General features: G+C 41.1%; 1 protein-coding gene across 1 annotated transcript in view; it reads left to right on the top strand.

Annotated features, from left to right (window-relative positions):
* The window catches only part of DSCAM (DS cell adhesion molecule), a 325,361-nt gene extending 315,891 nt beyond the window's left edge, over positions 1-9,470 (top strand). Inside the window, exon 33 of the mRNA XM_033147052.1 lies at positions 8,480-9,470. Within this exon, the coding sequence (XP_033002943.1) occupies positions 8,480-8,823 (344 nt within the window). The 3' untranslated portion in view covers positions 8,824-9,470. The remainder of the gene's footprint in view (positions 1-8,479) is intronic.
* The last annotated feature ends 6,289 nt before the right edge of the window (positions 9,471-15,759 follow it).

Genomic DNA, 15,759 nt, shown 5'->3' with positions numbered 1-15,759 from the left:
GACTCACCTACATACTGCAGCCAACACACTAACATGTCGCGAGACACAATTTGGAAAGCTCTGCCATACACCTTCACCTTATTTTTATTTTTATTTTTTGGTCCATGGTCCTTGTAGCTAGAAATCTCTCAGCATAAATAAGAAATTCTTGACTTTTGGCCTCAGTAGATTAATTAGCAAGACTAATACAACACATACTGTCAACACCATTCAAATCTGATCACTGCTGAACTTAAGGAGACTCAGTTACTATAACAAATTTGTACATACAGTCAGTCAAGGAAGTTGGATTCTGAATATCTTCAAATTCAGATCATTCTGACAATGGTTGACTAGTTAGGCCCCGTTTACTTGATAGCTGAAGCAGCACAATAGATCCTATTCCACTCCAGGTAGTGTTTAGAAGGTATTTTTCTATGTAGACTGGGCAGGTGGCACAGTTATGCACCTGACAATTCCTATCCCATTAGAGGGTATTGGTGGTATGGTGTGTGTGTGTCCAGAAAGTCCACCCTAACTATGCCTAGATACAGACAACCCTTGCACCACACATCTGTAGCAGATGTACTATCTAATTCTTCTTATTCAACAAGATAGGACAGATGAGCACAACATTTCAGGTGGTGATGTGAACACCATGGTAAATTACCTCCATGTGTCCACAAGTTGCGTTTGCCTGAGTGTATGCTCAAGCCTTGTCGGGATGATTCAGGTATAAACAACCAATGACTATAGAGGTGGCATTGTAGCATAACTGATAGGGGATGCAAAATCTGTCTGGCTGTATATACTAGCTTTAGTTAAAACGGTGCAAAGAGTAATATGTTACTGTGGCTGAAAAGTGATCTAGATCCCAGAAAATTGGGTAGTCCTTGCCAATAAAGTGCTTACCAGACTTTGTTCTCAGTGGGATTTCTGCCAAGTTGTAATGGCTCTAACAGGGTGGGGAAACTCTGGCTTCAGGGTCTAAATAGGCCCAGCAGGGGTTGCAATTTAGCCTGTAACATCATGTTCAGAATGGCTCAGTCAGTAGAGCATGAGACTCTTAATCTCAGGATCATGTTTGGCAAAAGATTCCTGCATTGCAGGGAGTTGGACTAAATGATCCTCATGGTCCCTTCCAGCTCTACAATTCTGTGATTTTATGTGTTAGGCAGGTAAAGGTACAGCTCCAAAAGAATGATTAGAAACTTAAAGTGAGCTCCTAACTGTTCCCTTGCAACCAGGGCAGGCTGACTGCTGATTGGCATTGACAGCCAACCCTGTAGGGATCAGTTGCATTGCATGTTCTCCATTAAGAACTCCCCAGTGCAATTGAGGGGACACTGTCTGCAAAGCAGGGGGGGGGGTCCCGTTGCAGGTGTGGTTTGAATCTAAACCATGCTTGCAAACAGACTTCAAAGGGACCCCTCAGAAGTTGTCACCTGACAACATAATCAGGCCAGGCGGGCAGCCCTAATCACCTGTCCAAGTTGGCCCACAAGGATGGAGCATAATGGTGATGTAAAGAATCTGGACCAACCCTAACATAGTTGGTAAGAGTCCATAAAAGGTTGCATATGGTATCCAGGAGGAACCCTGGACTCAGCTAGACTGGTAACGAAAAAGTGATTTATATGTGTTGTATGTGCGATATAACATTGTGCCACCAGATGGCAACGTGGAGCCCATTTTTCTCTACCTGATTTCCCTGTTTAAATTTACAAAGCTTTAAACTGAAACGCTTCTTTGATGTGCCGAGATTCAGCCCCGTCTCTGCCAGAGTGGGACACTGTTCTTCTACAGCTTGGCGACTGTGGTGTGGCAGGAGTGCTAAGGATTATTTCAGAGCTGGCTGGCTGGTGGGCTAGGAAGGTGAACCGAGGTCAAGATGCAGTGCCCAATATATGAAGCCTTAGTGAAGTGTCTTTCCCTTATTGAATTTTTAACCCAAACTTATTCCAGGAACACACTACATGGTTTCCTCTGTTCTCAAATGAACTCTAGTGGTAAATGAGCTTCCTTTGACATTTTGCATTATTAAAGAATTTCCATTCAGTGTATGCAGTCATCAGCAAGCTAGTAAAATGTAGGGTACATGAGTGATAAGTTTAATATGTTTTCTATCCTTTATCAAGTGACTGGAAGATCGGTTTCGGCATGTCCTCTTAAAAATATATGAACCAGCTTGTGTGACGAGCCAAGAAGGAGAACAGAACTACTTGTAGTATATGGTGCCTCTTCTATAATTCTTTCATGATTTATTTAGAATGTTTCCAAGATTCAGATGCAGAGTTCGTATTGATTTTACACAGCGAGATTCAGCTCACAAGTTCCTGCAACTTTGCTGCTGCATTAATGTAGAACTTTTAAAAGTATTGTCTGATCTGCGGTGATGTGGAAACTGGCAGAATTGGACACCCACTGACTGGTTCTTGGGTTTGGACTATTTTTGTAGTGAAAGAACAATTGTTTCAGCTGCAGCCACAATTTTGACGTCCCTTGAAGAGTGTTGCCTGTGAAGGAGGATCAGTGATGTTTACTTGTACTTCCTTACTGAGGGAAAAGTAAACTTGTTCAGCTGAAGATTTTGAAGCAAAATCTTACGTTAGAAGATTCACCTTATTAATTGAAATAATCCATGTAGAGGTTATGGGGTCATAGTGTGTAGCCCTGCCCCATTGCTGCCAACAAAAGTCTTGGCCACACCCACTGCTGGCCATGCTTTCCATGGCTATATGAAGGAATCCTATAATGCACCCAGATACACCTGTATAGAGCAGCTCCACATGAGGCGGCATCTTCATTCATCCAGGATTCCACCTTGAATGGAGCAGTTCTTTGTGTGGTGTGCATGCTATGTGATATGGTGCCCAATCACATCATTGCTGAATGTGTAACTGCATGGCTGGCAGGCACATTGGTGAGGGGGACAGAGAAAGATTGGGAATAGGAATTGCTGGGAACAGTAGGTCTTGCTGAGAAACCAGCAACCCCAAGGATAAACAGGTGAGAACCAATGTCAAAAGCTATCTGTCCACAGAAGGCTAAGATCAGAATGCAGAAATGAGAGAAGCTATAGCAGGCAGCATGGAGTGAGGAGGAAGAGCAATGCAACAGAAGATGTAACATCATTGGGTAGACTGAGCACAAAGAGGGGTGCCAGGGATGTTGGACAATGTTGATGTGGACCAGTCCAGGTGTGGGACCACAACCCCCCATCACCCTCCTTAAACAAACAAACAACCCTGTGTCAGAGAGAGGTCTGCTATTTTTATTTTGAAATTGAGACCTGCAGTTTTAATTGAATTTTAAATTTGTATTTTAATCTGTTATTTTAAATTGATCGTTTTTATGTTTTTTGTTGTGATTTTAATTGATGTTAGCCGCCCTGAGCCCGGTTCTCTGGCTGGGAAGGGCGGGGTATAAATAAAATTATTATTATTATTATTATTATTATTATTATTATTATTATTATCTCCTAAGGGCAAGAGTAAATATTATGAGGCATGGAATCATAGAATTTGAAGGGTCCACAAAGGTCAGCTAAGTCCAACCCCCTGCAACAATGGAATATTTTGCCCAATGTGGGGCTCGAACCCACAACCCTGAGAATAAGAGTCTCGTGCTCTACTGACTGACCGAGCTAACACTCATGATGTTAATACTTCCCAAAGGTAAACACCCCTTTCTGCCTGCTCAGTTCTTCCCTACAAATCCTCCTCTCCACACATTTGTGTTGGCATGGCAAACACAGGTTTCTGAAAATGCATTTGCTAAGCAGCATACAGTTTCACCCCCAAAGAGATACTGTATGTGCATTATTTGGTATGCACTAAATTAAGTTGTGGTAGGAAATTATTTGTTTTCAAATGCCTGTTGATTAATTGCCTACTCCGGGAATGACAATACTTCCAATTACATGGTCCCAGTGCAAGTGTTGATGATGCATGCAGGAAGGTGTGTGCAGTCCCACCAAAGAATGGGCAAGTACCCTCACTAGCTGTTCATCCCCAAACAGGTGTGCAAGTGGCATCCATTCTGGACATGGCACTTAGCTGGTTTCATGCCATGTAAATGTAATGGAATATTTTCATTCTGGACATGGCACTTTCCAGATCTGGAGACAAGGAAGCAATTCATTGACTGCTCACAAGCTTAGTCCCAGTGGAATCAGTCCTTAACTTAAGGTGAAGTTATTGCCTATGTATACCACAAAATGGGTATTAGACGGATGGTTGCCTATTGCTGCACATGCTTTTCTTATCCAAATGGAAAGCTCAAATATTTTAAGTTATATTAGAAAAACCATCATTTATGAATAGCTTTTGTAGTAATTAAACCTCAGTTCATGAATTATTAAGCACACTCATTTTCAGTGCTCTTGAGTTGAAAGGTTTGCTTTCATTCCTAATTAATTACCTCTTTTCAGTGGTGTGTGTGCTTTGAGTATCAAAGCCAGTGAAGCATCTTATTACTTAAAGCTTTGCCTGAAAATGTTATCATTTGGCAGCATTGTCCTTTAGTGAGATCTAACAAATCTTACTTGTGCAGAAACAGGTAATACTTTAGATTATGAAAATTGAACATTTTTCATATTTCTGTGAAATCTCCACTTTCTAAAAAATTGATTGTCATAAGTTTTGATCTGTTCTGTTGATCAGACTTAATCTTAAAACTCCAGATGAGCCCTATAATATTTATTTCCCTTCAAAAACACACTTTTGTTCCATGGGACAACTCTAATCCTAACAAAATGAAAAATGCAATGCAAGATGAACAGCCCTCTTTCAGTATTATTTTTTTATTCAGTATCAGTATAATTTTTTTATTTTTAGTCTATAAGCTCCATGAGGCTTGGTGCAATGACAGCACATCAACCCAACTAGTTGTTTTCTGGCCTACAAACTGACTCTCATAGTAGCACACAGGAGGAATCCAAGAGGCTTCCTCCTATTAAATCAGACGAATGGTCCATCTCTCTCCATATTATCCATGCCGAATGGCAAAAGGTCTGCAGGATTTCAGGCAGGGAATTCTCCCAGCCCTGGATGGAGATGGCAGAGATTGAACCTAGGGTCTACTGCATAGAAAGCACATGAATCTTCTACCATTGGGCTGCATCCCCTCCTTAGAGGGGTCAGCTTGTGCTAACAAGCCAGCAGCAGTCACTTTTTCTAGAAACAACATCATGCAAAACTACACACCAGCAATAAAGAGAGAGGCGATGCAGCAAAAGGACCTCAGGTAAGCACCAGGGCAAAGCTACCCTGTGCACAAACCCAAAGAAATGTAAAGTGCAACATGCATGCAGCCCTACCAGCCCGAGTATAGCAAGCACCTCTTATAATGGAGTTGTGCCTGGGGGAGACTGTCCTAAGCCATGATGGGTCCACACAGTATTCTGCTGCAGAACCATCAGCACAAACCAGTTGCCACATTATTACAGCCGTGCATGGGACTGCATGCGTGGCTACTGCTTGAGCAAATGCTATATTGCTTGCAAGCAATTACCAGGAAACAGATGTGAAAACAAATCTAAACACTGTTTGAAAAACGTTTGCTGCAAATAATTAGGATTTCAAATGATAAATTGAAAAAGCACACAAAGCACAATTTATACCCTCATGTTTGTCATAATCAATAGAATCCCACAGCTTCATCATCCACCACTCATACTGCAAGTGTCTGCAGTAGAATTACAGTGCATTGTTATAAATGAGAATCTGTCTTAGTAATGAAGCTGTTGTGGCAATGGTCTCTTGTTCAATGCAATTTTGAACCTAGAGGACTTGGAGATTATCAGCCTAGATGTCAGTGTGGATCAGAGATGCCAAGAGGATTTCCTGGGCCTTGTACACTGTGCGTGGATTGGGGGCCCTGCCTCCCACTCCCCTGCAATTTAATGACAAGAACCTCTGCTTATATACATGTACTGTATTAACTTGGCCTGTCCTACCTCGCAGGGCTGTTGCAGTTAGAAAAGGAGGGAAGGAGACAATAATGTGGACAGCCTTGAGCTCCGGTAGATAAGCAAGGTACAAATACATGACTTTGCTTCAGCAGGAGCCACCAACATGGATAACTTTAAAAGAGGAATAGACAAAATTATGAAGGATAAAATTATCAATGGTTACTGCCATAATGGCTATGCTCTGCCTCCTCAGTTGGAGGCAGCATGGTTTTAAATAGCAGTTCCTGGCTCTTCTTCCTGAGTGCCATTGCTCTATGCTGCTTCCTGCGTTTTTGTTTTAGCTCAAATGAATTGCGCGTCGAGGTCCTCAAGCCACCCCCCAAGAATTAAACACAGAGACATAATTTTGTTTGGGTTTTGGCAAATAATTTAGGGCCACAACTTTATTAAAATACAAATTTGGTGAGTGGTTGCGTAGGCATTGGTTCAGACTATCTGTCCAAACGGGACAGCTGCTGACCTCAGTCAGCGTCGGGAGAATGCAGCTGGGGAGAGTTAAGGAGGCTGGGGACGAAAACCTCCCCCTCCCCAGCGGTCCCGGGGGCTCTGCCTATGGCCCTAGCCCCAGACCTGGGGTTCGGACAAAGCAAAAGAGCCGCCGGATTCCTTTAAACGGAATTCCCTGTACCAACATAAACATGATTGTGGAGGTGGGGCCTCACCATCCGAGCAATCCAAAACATAACCAATGCCTAACCGCCAACCTTACAAGTTGTGACAAGTTGCTACTGCAGTAGGCAAAAACCATAAGGCAACCACTAATCAGCCAGATGGAAAAATTCCTACTGGGCCCCTGCTACAAAGCAGACGACCCCATGACAGGCAGTTGCAAGGTCAAAGCAGAGGCCTAAGAAAACAATGGGGGGGCGGGTGGGTGATCCGAAGCTCGAAGCCAAGAGAGGGATCACCCTGCGTGCAGAGGATTATAAAGGACGCTGACCTGTCCATCACAAATTGCTACATCTCACTTTGCCCAGTAACTCTGCCTGACCAATCCTGACTAAGGCCAGCGTCCAGCCACTCCCTACAGGTCAATTTAGTGTCTTGCCAGGCCCCGACCGCAACACGTGCTCTTACTCAGGGTAGAACCCGATTTTTTATGCATCCGAAGTATTTTAGGGTGAAATGAATTAGAGAAATATAAATCGGCAATTGTAAGACCCTCAGGTCCTTACCATTCTATTTCCAATGGGTAGCCTTATGTAAATGCTAAAGTATGCTAATCTATTCCCAAGACAAGAAGCGCACACTATTCTAAAAATAGTGCACCATACATCTGTGTTGGAAACTTAACTACAAAAAAGCATATGGCACCAAGCAAAGCCTGCAGGAATAAACAGAGATTCTGTCCAAACTTCTGAATGATTTTCTCTTTCTGTGACCATGAATCAGGAAGAGAACAGGAACTATTTGTCTTTTTGGTAACAATAGCATAGTTGTTGCTTATATGAAGCCAACGAAGGAATCTGCTTTATCTTTAATTACTGGGCAGCTTTTTGTATTATTAAGTTTAGACCAGAGGGGGGAAACTTTGTCATGTGTTTAGCTCAACACAGTTTCTAACTGAACTCTGTTTATGGCACAGACCAGCCTCCAAGCCTCCTTTGCAAGTAGCTCATGGAGCTAACTGTGCTATTATTAGGAATATGCTGTATGGAAAAACCTCTGGCATATTTCTGTTATACATGGATACAGTTTGGGCAGCCAACTCCTGAGACACAAGCATATTGAATCCACACTAGTGAACTGCTAGGATTAATCTATTTTAAAACTGTTTTCAATATGGATAAACTCTACAGCTGGAAGAAACTTATACCTATATTCAGATCAAGCTTGTAGTGCACATTATCATCTGACCAAACAAGCCCATGATGAGCCATATATTGTGGCCTCCCCTCATTTTTGCAGTCTTTAGCAAAACCAGAAAGTGTCATGAGCACCGGTGAACTGTTTGCTATGAAGGTGATGTTTGGCATGTTAGTTCAGGAGCCAAACAGGCCAGGTTTTGATGCTGCAGTATTTGTGGGAGCAAGGCAGAGCTTAGATACCCCCCGCCCAGGTAGGAATGGAGGTGTTACTGCAACAGCTTGGAGCTGTACTAATGATATTTCCTGTCACATCTCCTGCTTTTACCATGCAGAAAGCTAGCAGGTAAGGTTTCCACAAAACAGCACCAGATCAGGACCTCCCTGCACCATATAGTTCTTTAGTTCTAACCAGGAAATGCTGATAAGCCCTGCTCATCAACAATGGTAGAAGTTGCCTGAAAGTTGCCTGCTTTCCACCCAGTTCATATTAGTTTTGTCCTGAAGTAAGCTTCAAGTTGTCCTCATATTTCATGGATCAATAGTTCTTTAAATTGACGTTAATCTCTTGAAAAACTGATGCTGTGAACAAGGTAGGGTATGTTTTACAGTGGGTGTCTAGATAGGGGAATACTTATGCATTGGATATAAGCTTTCTGTATACAGGAGAGTAACTAAGAAACTCTCTTTTTCTTTTCCCCTCCCCTCCTTCCCTGAACAGGTGACCTCATGCATTTGCCACCGTATCTTAGAATGGACTTTTTGTTAAACCGAGGTGTTCCAGGCACTAGCAGAGACCTGGGTTTAGGACAGACCTGCCTGGAACCTCAGAAAAGCCGGACCTTGAAGCGCCCAACAGTCTTGGAGCCAATACCTATGGAGACTTCTTCATCCACAAGAGAAGTACAGTCATGGCAACCTGGTGCCGTAGCAACATTACCTCAGCGAGAAGGAGCTGAGCTAGGACAGGCAGCTAAAATGAGCAGCTCCCAAGAATCCCTTCTGGACTCCCGGAGCCACTTGAAAGGAAACAATCCCTACGCAAAATCTTACACCCTGGTATAACAAAGAGAGAGCATGGCTGGACAGTGGCTGTAAATACTTAATGGTTATTTAAAAAGAAATCCAATCAAAGCTACCTTTTTTATTGAATTCCAATATTTATAATTAAAGAAGAAGATTGCCAAAATATTTGGGACACAAATGCAACCTACAGACAGTGCAAAGACTCTCCTGCTTTTTTTCTGTCTGAGTGTGAGCTTCATCTGACTGGATCTCCTGAATTTTTTGAGAAAAGGTTGTCCAGTTTTTCTGATATTCACAAGCTTTTGTGTTTTTACTGATTTTCTACAAAGTGCATGGGGACTAAATAAAATATTTTAAACTGGGAGTTCCATCACACACAAGTAACGAAAACAATTTTTTTAAAAAACCCACCCTGTTTGTGAATTTAGCAGGAATATTTATTTGAGAAAGACAAAAACAAAACCCTTTTGTCATGTTTTGCACAATTTTCTTTTAAACTAGAAAATGGGTCCTTGATCAGTTATTTTCCCCTTTATTTTATTGTTAATTAGGATGAGTGCTGTCAGTCAGTGAAGTGGGGAAGGGAGGGGGAAGCAATTTGGTTTTGGCAGTTATTTTCTTTTATATTAATTTAATGAGACACTCTTTGCATTTTGTCTATGCGAAATAAAAGGGTCTTCTGCTTTATCTGTGTGTTTGCATTGCCTTGCCTTGTTTCCACTTAGGCTGTATTTATTTAGCACTGGATCTTGTAGACTTTGTAGAATTATAAAGCACACTGACTTGCCTGGAAGAAGCTTTTTTTTTAACCATTGGAGAGGCAAAAAAGATATCTCTCAGGGACTTTCTGTGAGGGGGGGAAAGCTGTTTAAAGTCAAATTTTAAATGGATGCAATTATGAGAACTGATGAATATTCATCGTATGATGTCTTTGAAATGGATGCTATTGATGTCAACATTTGCTTCTCAAGTTTGTAGACATTTTCCCTTTCCCCTGAAACAACAGAGATGGTCACAGAACTAGATCACTGGGTGCTGATATACTGTGAAGTACTGTTGCCTGTGGGTTTTTTGGTTGTTGTTGTTTTCGCTCAAATCCCAATGGATTGTTATATTATGGGAGGCAGGAAGGCACTTTTCCCTAGGCAAGAGTGCCAGCCCTAGAGAAACAAGGGGGGAAATGTATGTTTCATTTTCTGTTCCACATTGTGACATAGTTACATGGTTTCTGTAATCTTGCTTAGTGCACAAGCATTACAATGCAACCTTGTGCCACAGCAGCTAAAGTTGATTTGTAGGACCACACATTGCACACTCTAGCATTAGCAAATTTTACTCCACACTCCTAGCACTTTGCTTAACATGCTTGGATATTAGTCCAAGTGATCCAAGGACAACCCTAACTACAATGAATAAAGGATCCTAGTTTTGACAATCTGGCATGTGTTTGAATTCATCTTCTGGCTTTCACATCTTTTGGACTATATTGACCTTTTCAATAGGTATCAAAGTTACTAGGCAGCCCTCCAAGCCAACTGTGATTCTAGAATGTATCTAGCAGCCGGGGCTGGCCCAAGATACTTTTCTGCCTGAGGCAAAAGGCAGAATAGTACACCCTTCATTTCATATACAGAATCTGATCAAAACTGCAGTTGAATCATTTCAATCTGCCACTACACTAATAGCAGCAGGGGAACTGGGCAGGGCAGGCCATGTATGGCACAAACAGCTCTCTCCTCCAACATGTTACCACCAATCTCTTCCCTTCAGCATCTTCCATGTGATCTCACTCTGCCTAAAGATAGGGCCAGCCCTGCCAGCAACCACAATGAAGCTGAACCCGTTTTTCTAAGAGCTCATAAACTCACTTAGGCACAGCAAATTCTGAATGTTGATTAGCCTCTGTATTGAATTTTGGGTTGTTTCCTAGCTCCATGATCATATATTAAGCAGCCATGTGGTTTCATCAGATATGATTTCTGCCTCACCATTATTTTCCTCCCATGTTTTTGTATCCTACAAACCCTGATCAGCTGTGATCACATGTGAATGGAGACCTTGCATTTCGGATCAGCTAAGCCTACTTTTAAATGTGAGAGACACTTTTTGATAAAGAAGTTAGCTCTACATAATGACTTTGTTTAAAAGCCTACAATATTCACTTGTTGAATTGTAAAGCACAAAAATGTCCCCTTGTCCTGGTTCACATGCAACACTGAACTATGGTTTAGTATTACATGCATAAACCTCACATTATGTGCACTCTATCCTCTTATGGGAGAACATAATAACTACCGTTTTCAAGTAACTGAAGTAACTTGGTTAGCATCAAGTATGGCTTGGGAATAGCAGCCAACTTCAAACCATAGTTGCATCCTGGCTTGTTTTCCTAAACCGTAGTTAGCACTAATCACAGTTCAGATTAAACTAGCAACTTGGTTATTGAAATCAATTCATGGCTATATCAAAAGGGTGAAATGTGGGACTGCCCAGGTTTGTTTCTGTAGCGGTAAAACTATTTTATTCATATGGCTAAAAACAATCATCATGTATAATTCTGTGAGGAAAGGGAGAACTCTTAGAAATCAATTTTACCTTGGGGGGGGTGGGTTCAAGTGAAGTGGGGAGGGAGGAGAACAAAGAAACTTAAAAGTTTTGCATCTTTGAACCCTCAAGCACATTTTTATATGCTGTGCTATTTTTTCCATATTAAACATGAACATCTGGCAGGACACATATAAAAGACCATGAGGTTGTTGATCTTTATCTTTTTATTTTTCTTTATTCTGTCCCTTTAAATGAAAAGGAGAAAGAAACCTTTAGAAAATTAATAAAGCCTATTACAAAATACAATATTAAATTCCCTTAATCATTAACAAAGCAATAATTTTGAAGATACATTTTTCCATATCTGATATTCCAAAATTTTAAAAATAAAGTCAATTTCTCTTGAAAGCTGTTTCTTTTAATTTTTATATTACTTTACTATATCTAGCTATATAAGTCGATATTGTTCACAACAATGTAATCTGTATTTCTTAACCAAATTTTTGATTTCCAATTAACTCCATTTAACTGGTCAGTGAGAGGGAGAATAAATATCTGTTGCTGATCTTGTTAGGCATCAAATGCAGTCAAAGCGTCCAGTGGTAAATTACACCTAGAGTTGGTTTTATAACCTTTATCATTCATTTCCTAAACTCCATAACTATATGAAACTCCAGCAGATATGAAAATCCTTTGCATCTCCAAGAATTATCATTATACATCAAATGCATTTTTCATTAATTATGCTAAAGCCCTGAAGGATGTAAATAGATTATTAGTGTGATCTTCTTTCCAACCTGTGGAAATTATGTACTAATTCATGTACACATGTTCCCAGGTTTTTTCTAGGATTCCATAGCCCAAATCCCTTTGCCATTTCAGCCTGGTAAATTTTTGTACCCACAAAAAGGGTTTCATAACAGTATGTTTCTTCTAAATGTTTCTTGGTACCTGTTGTTCTCAAAGGCTGATCACACCTTATTTATTTAATTGCCTAAGATCCTAGAAGGAAAAATGCATTATTGGAAAATTTGAAATATGGGAGGTCTCAGATTACCAGTTTTAAGGATTCAAGAGTGAGGAACCTGTGGTGCCCCAGTGTTGCTAAACGATCATTCCTGGCCACTGGCTATACTGGGTAGGCGTGACGGCAGCTGGAGTTCAACTTCAGGAGAGCCTTGAGTTCCCAATCCCTAATTTCCATCACAATAAAAGAGAACCTATTTTCTATTAAACATGCAAAATTAAAAGTTCCATTATCTTTCCAAATGAAACTGTTTCCAAAGATAATTCTTTTTCTGATGGAGTTGTTTGCAAAAATGCATGCTAATGGGAGAGCCTTCAAAGTAAAATCCCTCCCCTATCCAAATACCATAAGTACCAGTAGTTAATTGGGTTTTAAGTGTGGGGGTGGCTTTTAAATCCAAGGAGTGAAGTCAAAGAATCTTCTACATTTCTGTATTATAAGCACCACCAACGAAACATAAGCAGAATCTTCAAGCCAATTTGATAATCACTGACTGAGCATTGTTTCAATACAAACTATATTTGGAACATTCATGCTTCCTTCATGCATCATAACTAAAATTTTCTTGGATGTTTTAGATGGCTTTCTATTGTATTTACATTCATCATCATGGGCTCCAATTTTCTTAAGAATTGTTCCAGGAATATATCTTGAGAACATAAGAAACAGAAATATATATTTGATTAGTAGTCATCCTTCCGGCAGCCACTCAGCCCGGTGGTGATACTTGTCCCCTTCAGTTTCTCTGCATTTCCTGAGTTCTTCAATCATGGCAAAATAATTTCGTCAGAAAAGCTCATCCAAATGTGCAGAATACATAATCCAAATGTCTCCAAATACATAAATCTGACCTGGTATATGTAGTTCCGTATGTTGCTTATGTACTTTAGGATTGTTATGGGGAAAATGGGGTTTGGCCTTTACAGCTCCCTCCCCCCCCCAATCAAGGGAAAAGATATCCCTTGTGATAACACAATGGGACAACAAAGAAAGCAAGGCAACCTTTACTGATGTGTTTGCAAGCCGAGTCTCCCCAGCCCCATACAAGGAGGTGAAGAGCCCAGAGAAAAATCAGCTTACAGTCTTTAAACACTCAGAAGTGCCTGCCCACCATCACAGAGAGACCACCATGAAACATCATAACCTTGTAATAGACGCATCACAAGAAGAGGTGGTCTACAACAGAAATTGAGAGTATGGCTTGTCACCTGTGAATCGGGATGCCTCCAATATCTGCTAACTGCCTTTTCCTGGATGATCTGAGCCATTCTTTTGAAATGGTAAATAACATTGGCACCAGATGGACAAGGACTTGTCTCCAGTCGCACAGAATATACGCTTTTTACAGGTCTGTTTGGCAATTTTAACGGTTACTTGTCAAACCAGTTCACGGAGGGTTGATTCAGCAAGCATTTCCTGCTGTGTAGCTCAAGGCTGGCTAGGGGTTAAATATGGCTGCTTTATTGCTCTCTGTATTATTTCAGCTCAGGTTTTAACAGGATCCAGTATGGATGGGCTGTATCAGTCTTTATCTATCTGCTGTTCTCCAGATGTTTTGGACCAAAACTAATATAAGTGTGCTGACTGGGACTGATGGAACAAAACAGCTGGAAGGCATCAGGAGGGTGAAGACTGGACTAGATGAGCTAATAGTCTGACCAGCTGTAATGCAGTCCACTATGCTCCTTTCTCCTTGATGGCAGAAAGTGAGGAGGAATTAAAGAACCTTTTAATGAGGGTGAAAGAGGAGAGCGCAAAATGTGGTCTGAAGCTCAACATCAAAGAAAACTAAGATCATGGCCACTGGCCCCACCACCTCCTGGCAAATAGAAGGGGAAGAAATGGAGGCAGTGAGAGATTTTACTTTCTTGGGCTCCATGATCACTGCAGATGGTGACAGCAGTCACGAAATTAAAAGACGCCTGCTTCTTGGGAGGAAAGCAATGACAAACCTAGACAGCATCTTAAAAAGCAGAGACATCATGTTGCCGACAAAGGTCCATATAGTTAAAGCTATGGTTTTCCCAGTAGTAATGTATGGAAGTGAGAGCTGGACCATAAAGAAGGCTGATCGCTGAAGAATTGATGCTTTTGAATTATGGTGCTGGAGGAGACTCTTGAGAGTCCCATGGACTGCAAGAAGATCAAACCTATCCATTCTTAAAGAGCTACAGTCCCCAATGTTTTCTCCCATAATATATTTTCACATAGCCATTCAAATTTTGATCCACTCCACAGATACCCAGGATCCTCACTATAAGTTTGTGGCTCTTATAGCAAGGTGGGTAATTAGATCTGACCGACTTGCCATGAACAATTTTTGACAGGTGAGTGATGGCATATGCCTGGTGTCAAACCTCAAAATAAGAGTTGGGAGTGCCCTGTAAGTGCATCATCAATTCTTCCTTTCCAGCCCTGGCTTTCGGGAAGAATCTCTGCAGCCATGTCTTGGATCTAAGTCAGGGCTGCAAAAATTCCTGCCCAGAGTGGGGCTTGCATTCAGTGCTGAATTGAAATTCAGCACTGATGGCAAGCTCTGCTTTCAAGCAGGGATCACCTCTGCTTGGGAGAGCTGATCAGGAGCTCCTGTGTGGAAATGGTTTCAGTGGAGCTTGCACTTGGTGACAAATTTGAAAGGTGCTACATACAAGAACCTTAAGGTTTCCAATTGCTACATTAGAGATTTGGCTTATCTGCCCCACACCTGACATCAGATGTGGGTTGGGTGTGGCTTGGGAGAAACCAGCCACATTGGCTAAATCAGGACCTTAGGCAAGCGCCATATTAATTAAGGACCGGTGGTTTTCTATTACCCTCTTATAGTATTAATACAGCATTAATTTGCATTCTTTAAATGTTTATTTATACAGAATATTATACTTAAGTAAATAAATGGCCCAGTTCTAAATTTGATTGCTTCTGGGAGCTTAATCAGTGGCAGCTGACTAATGAGCGGGTGTGTTTAGGATCATGGCAAAAATCCCACTGCATTGCTGATGCTGATTTACCACCCAAAACAAATTGAATTGGATTTCTTTGCTTGCTTTTTGTACAGGTCTCCTTACCATTGATTTTTGTGTGGGATTTGTGTGTTTTATTCAGGATGCTTGGTTTCTTTTAAGAGGCTAGCAGAAAGCGAATTTTGATGTAGACTTACATAACTATATTGAAACCATGATGCCAAATTATTTAATTGACCCTCAATTATTCATTAGTGCAGTTTAACCATGTTCTAGCCTTGGCTAGATTAGGACAATCTGAATCCCTGTTGTTCCCTTAGGAAATGAGTTTTGATCATTTGTCCTTGTTATTTTGCCAGCTGCAGTGCTCCTGCCGAGCCCCAAAGACAAACATCAATTTGTTTGTCAAAGTTCTTGATCACCTTGTGAGTTCAGCTGCAG

Source organism: Lacerta agilis, chromosome 4 (assembly GCF_009819535.1).
Source record: "Lacerta agilis isolate rLacAgi1 chromosome 4, rLacAgi1.pri, whole genome shotgun sequence".
Lineage (NCBI taxonomy): Eukaryota > Metazoa > Chordata > Lepidosauria > Squamata > Lacertidae > Lacerta > Lacerta agilis.
This window is presented reverse-complemented; position numbering and strand designations above follow the sequence as displayed.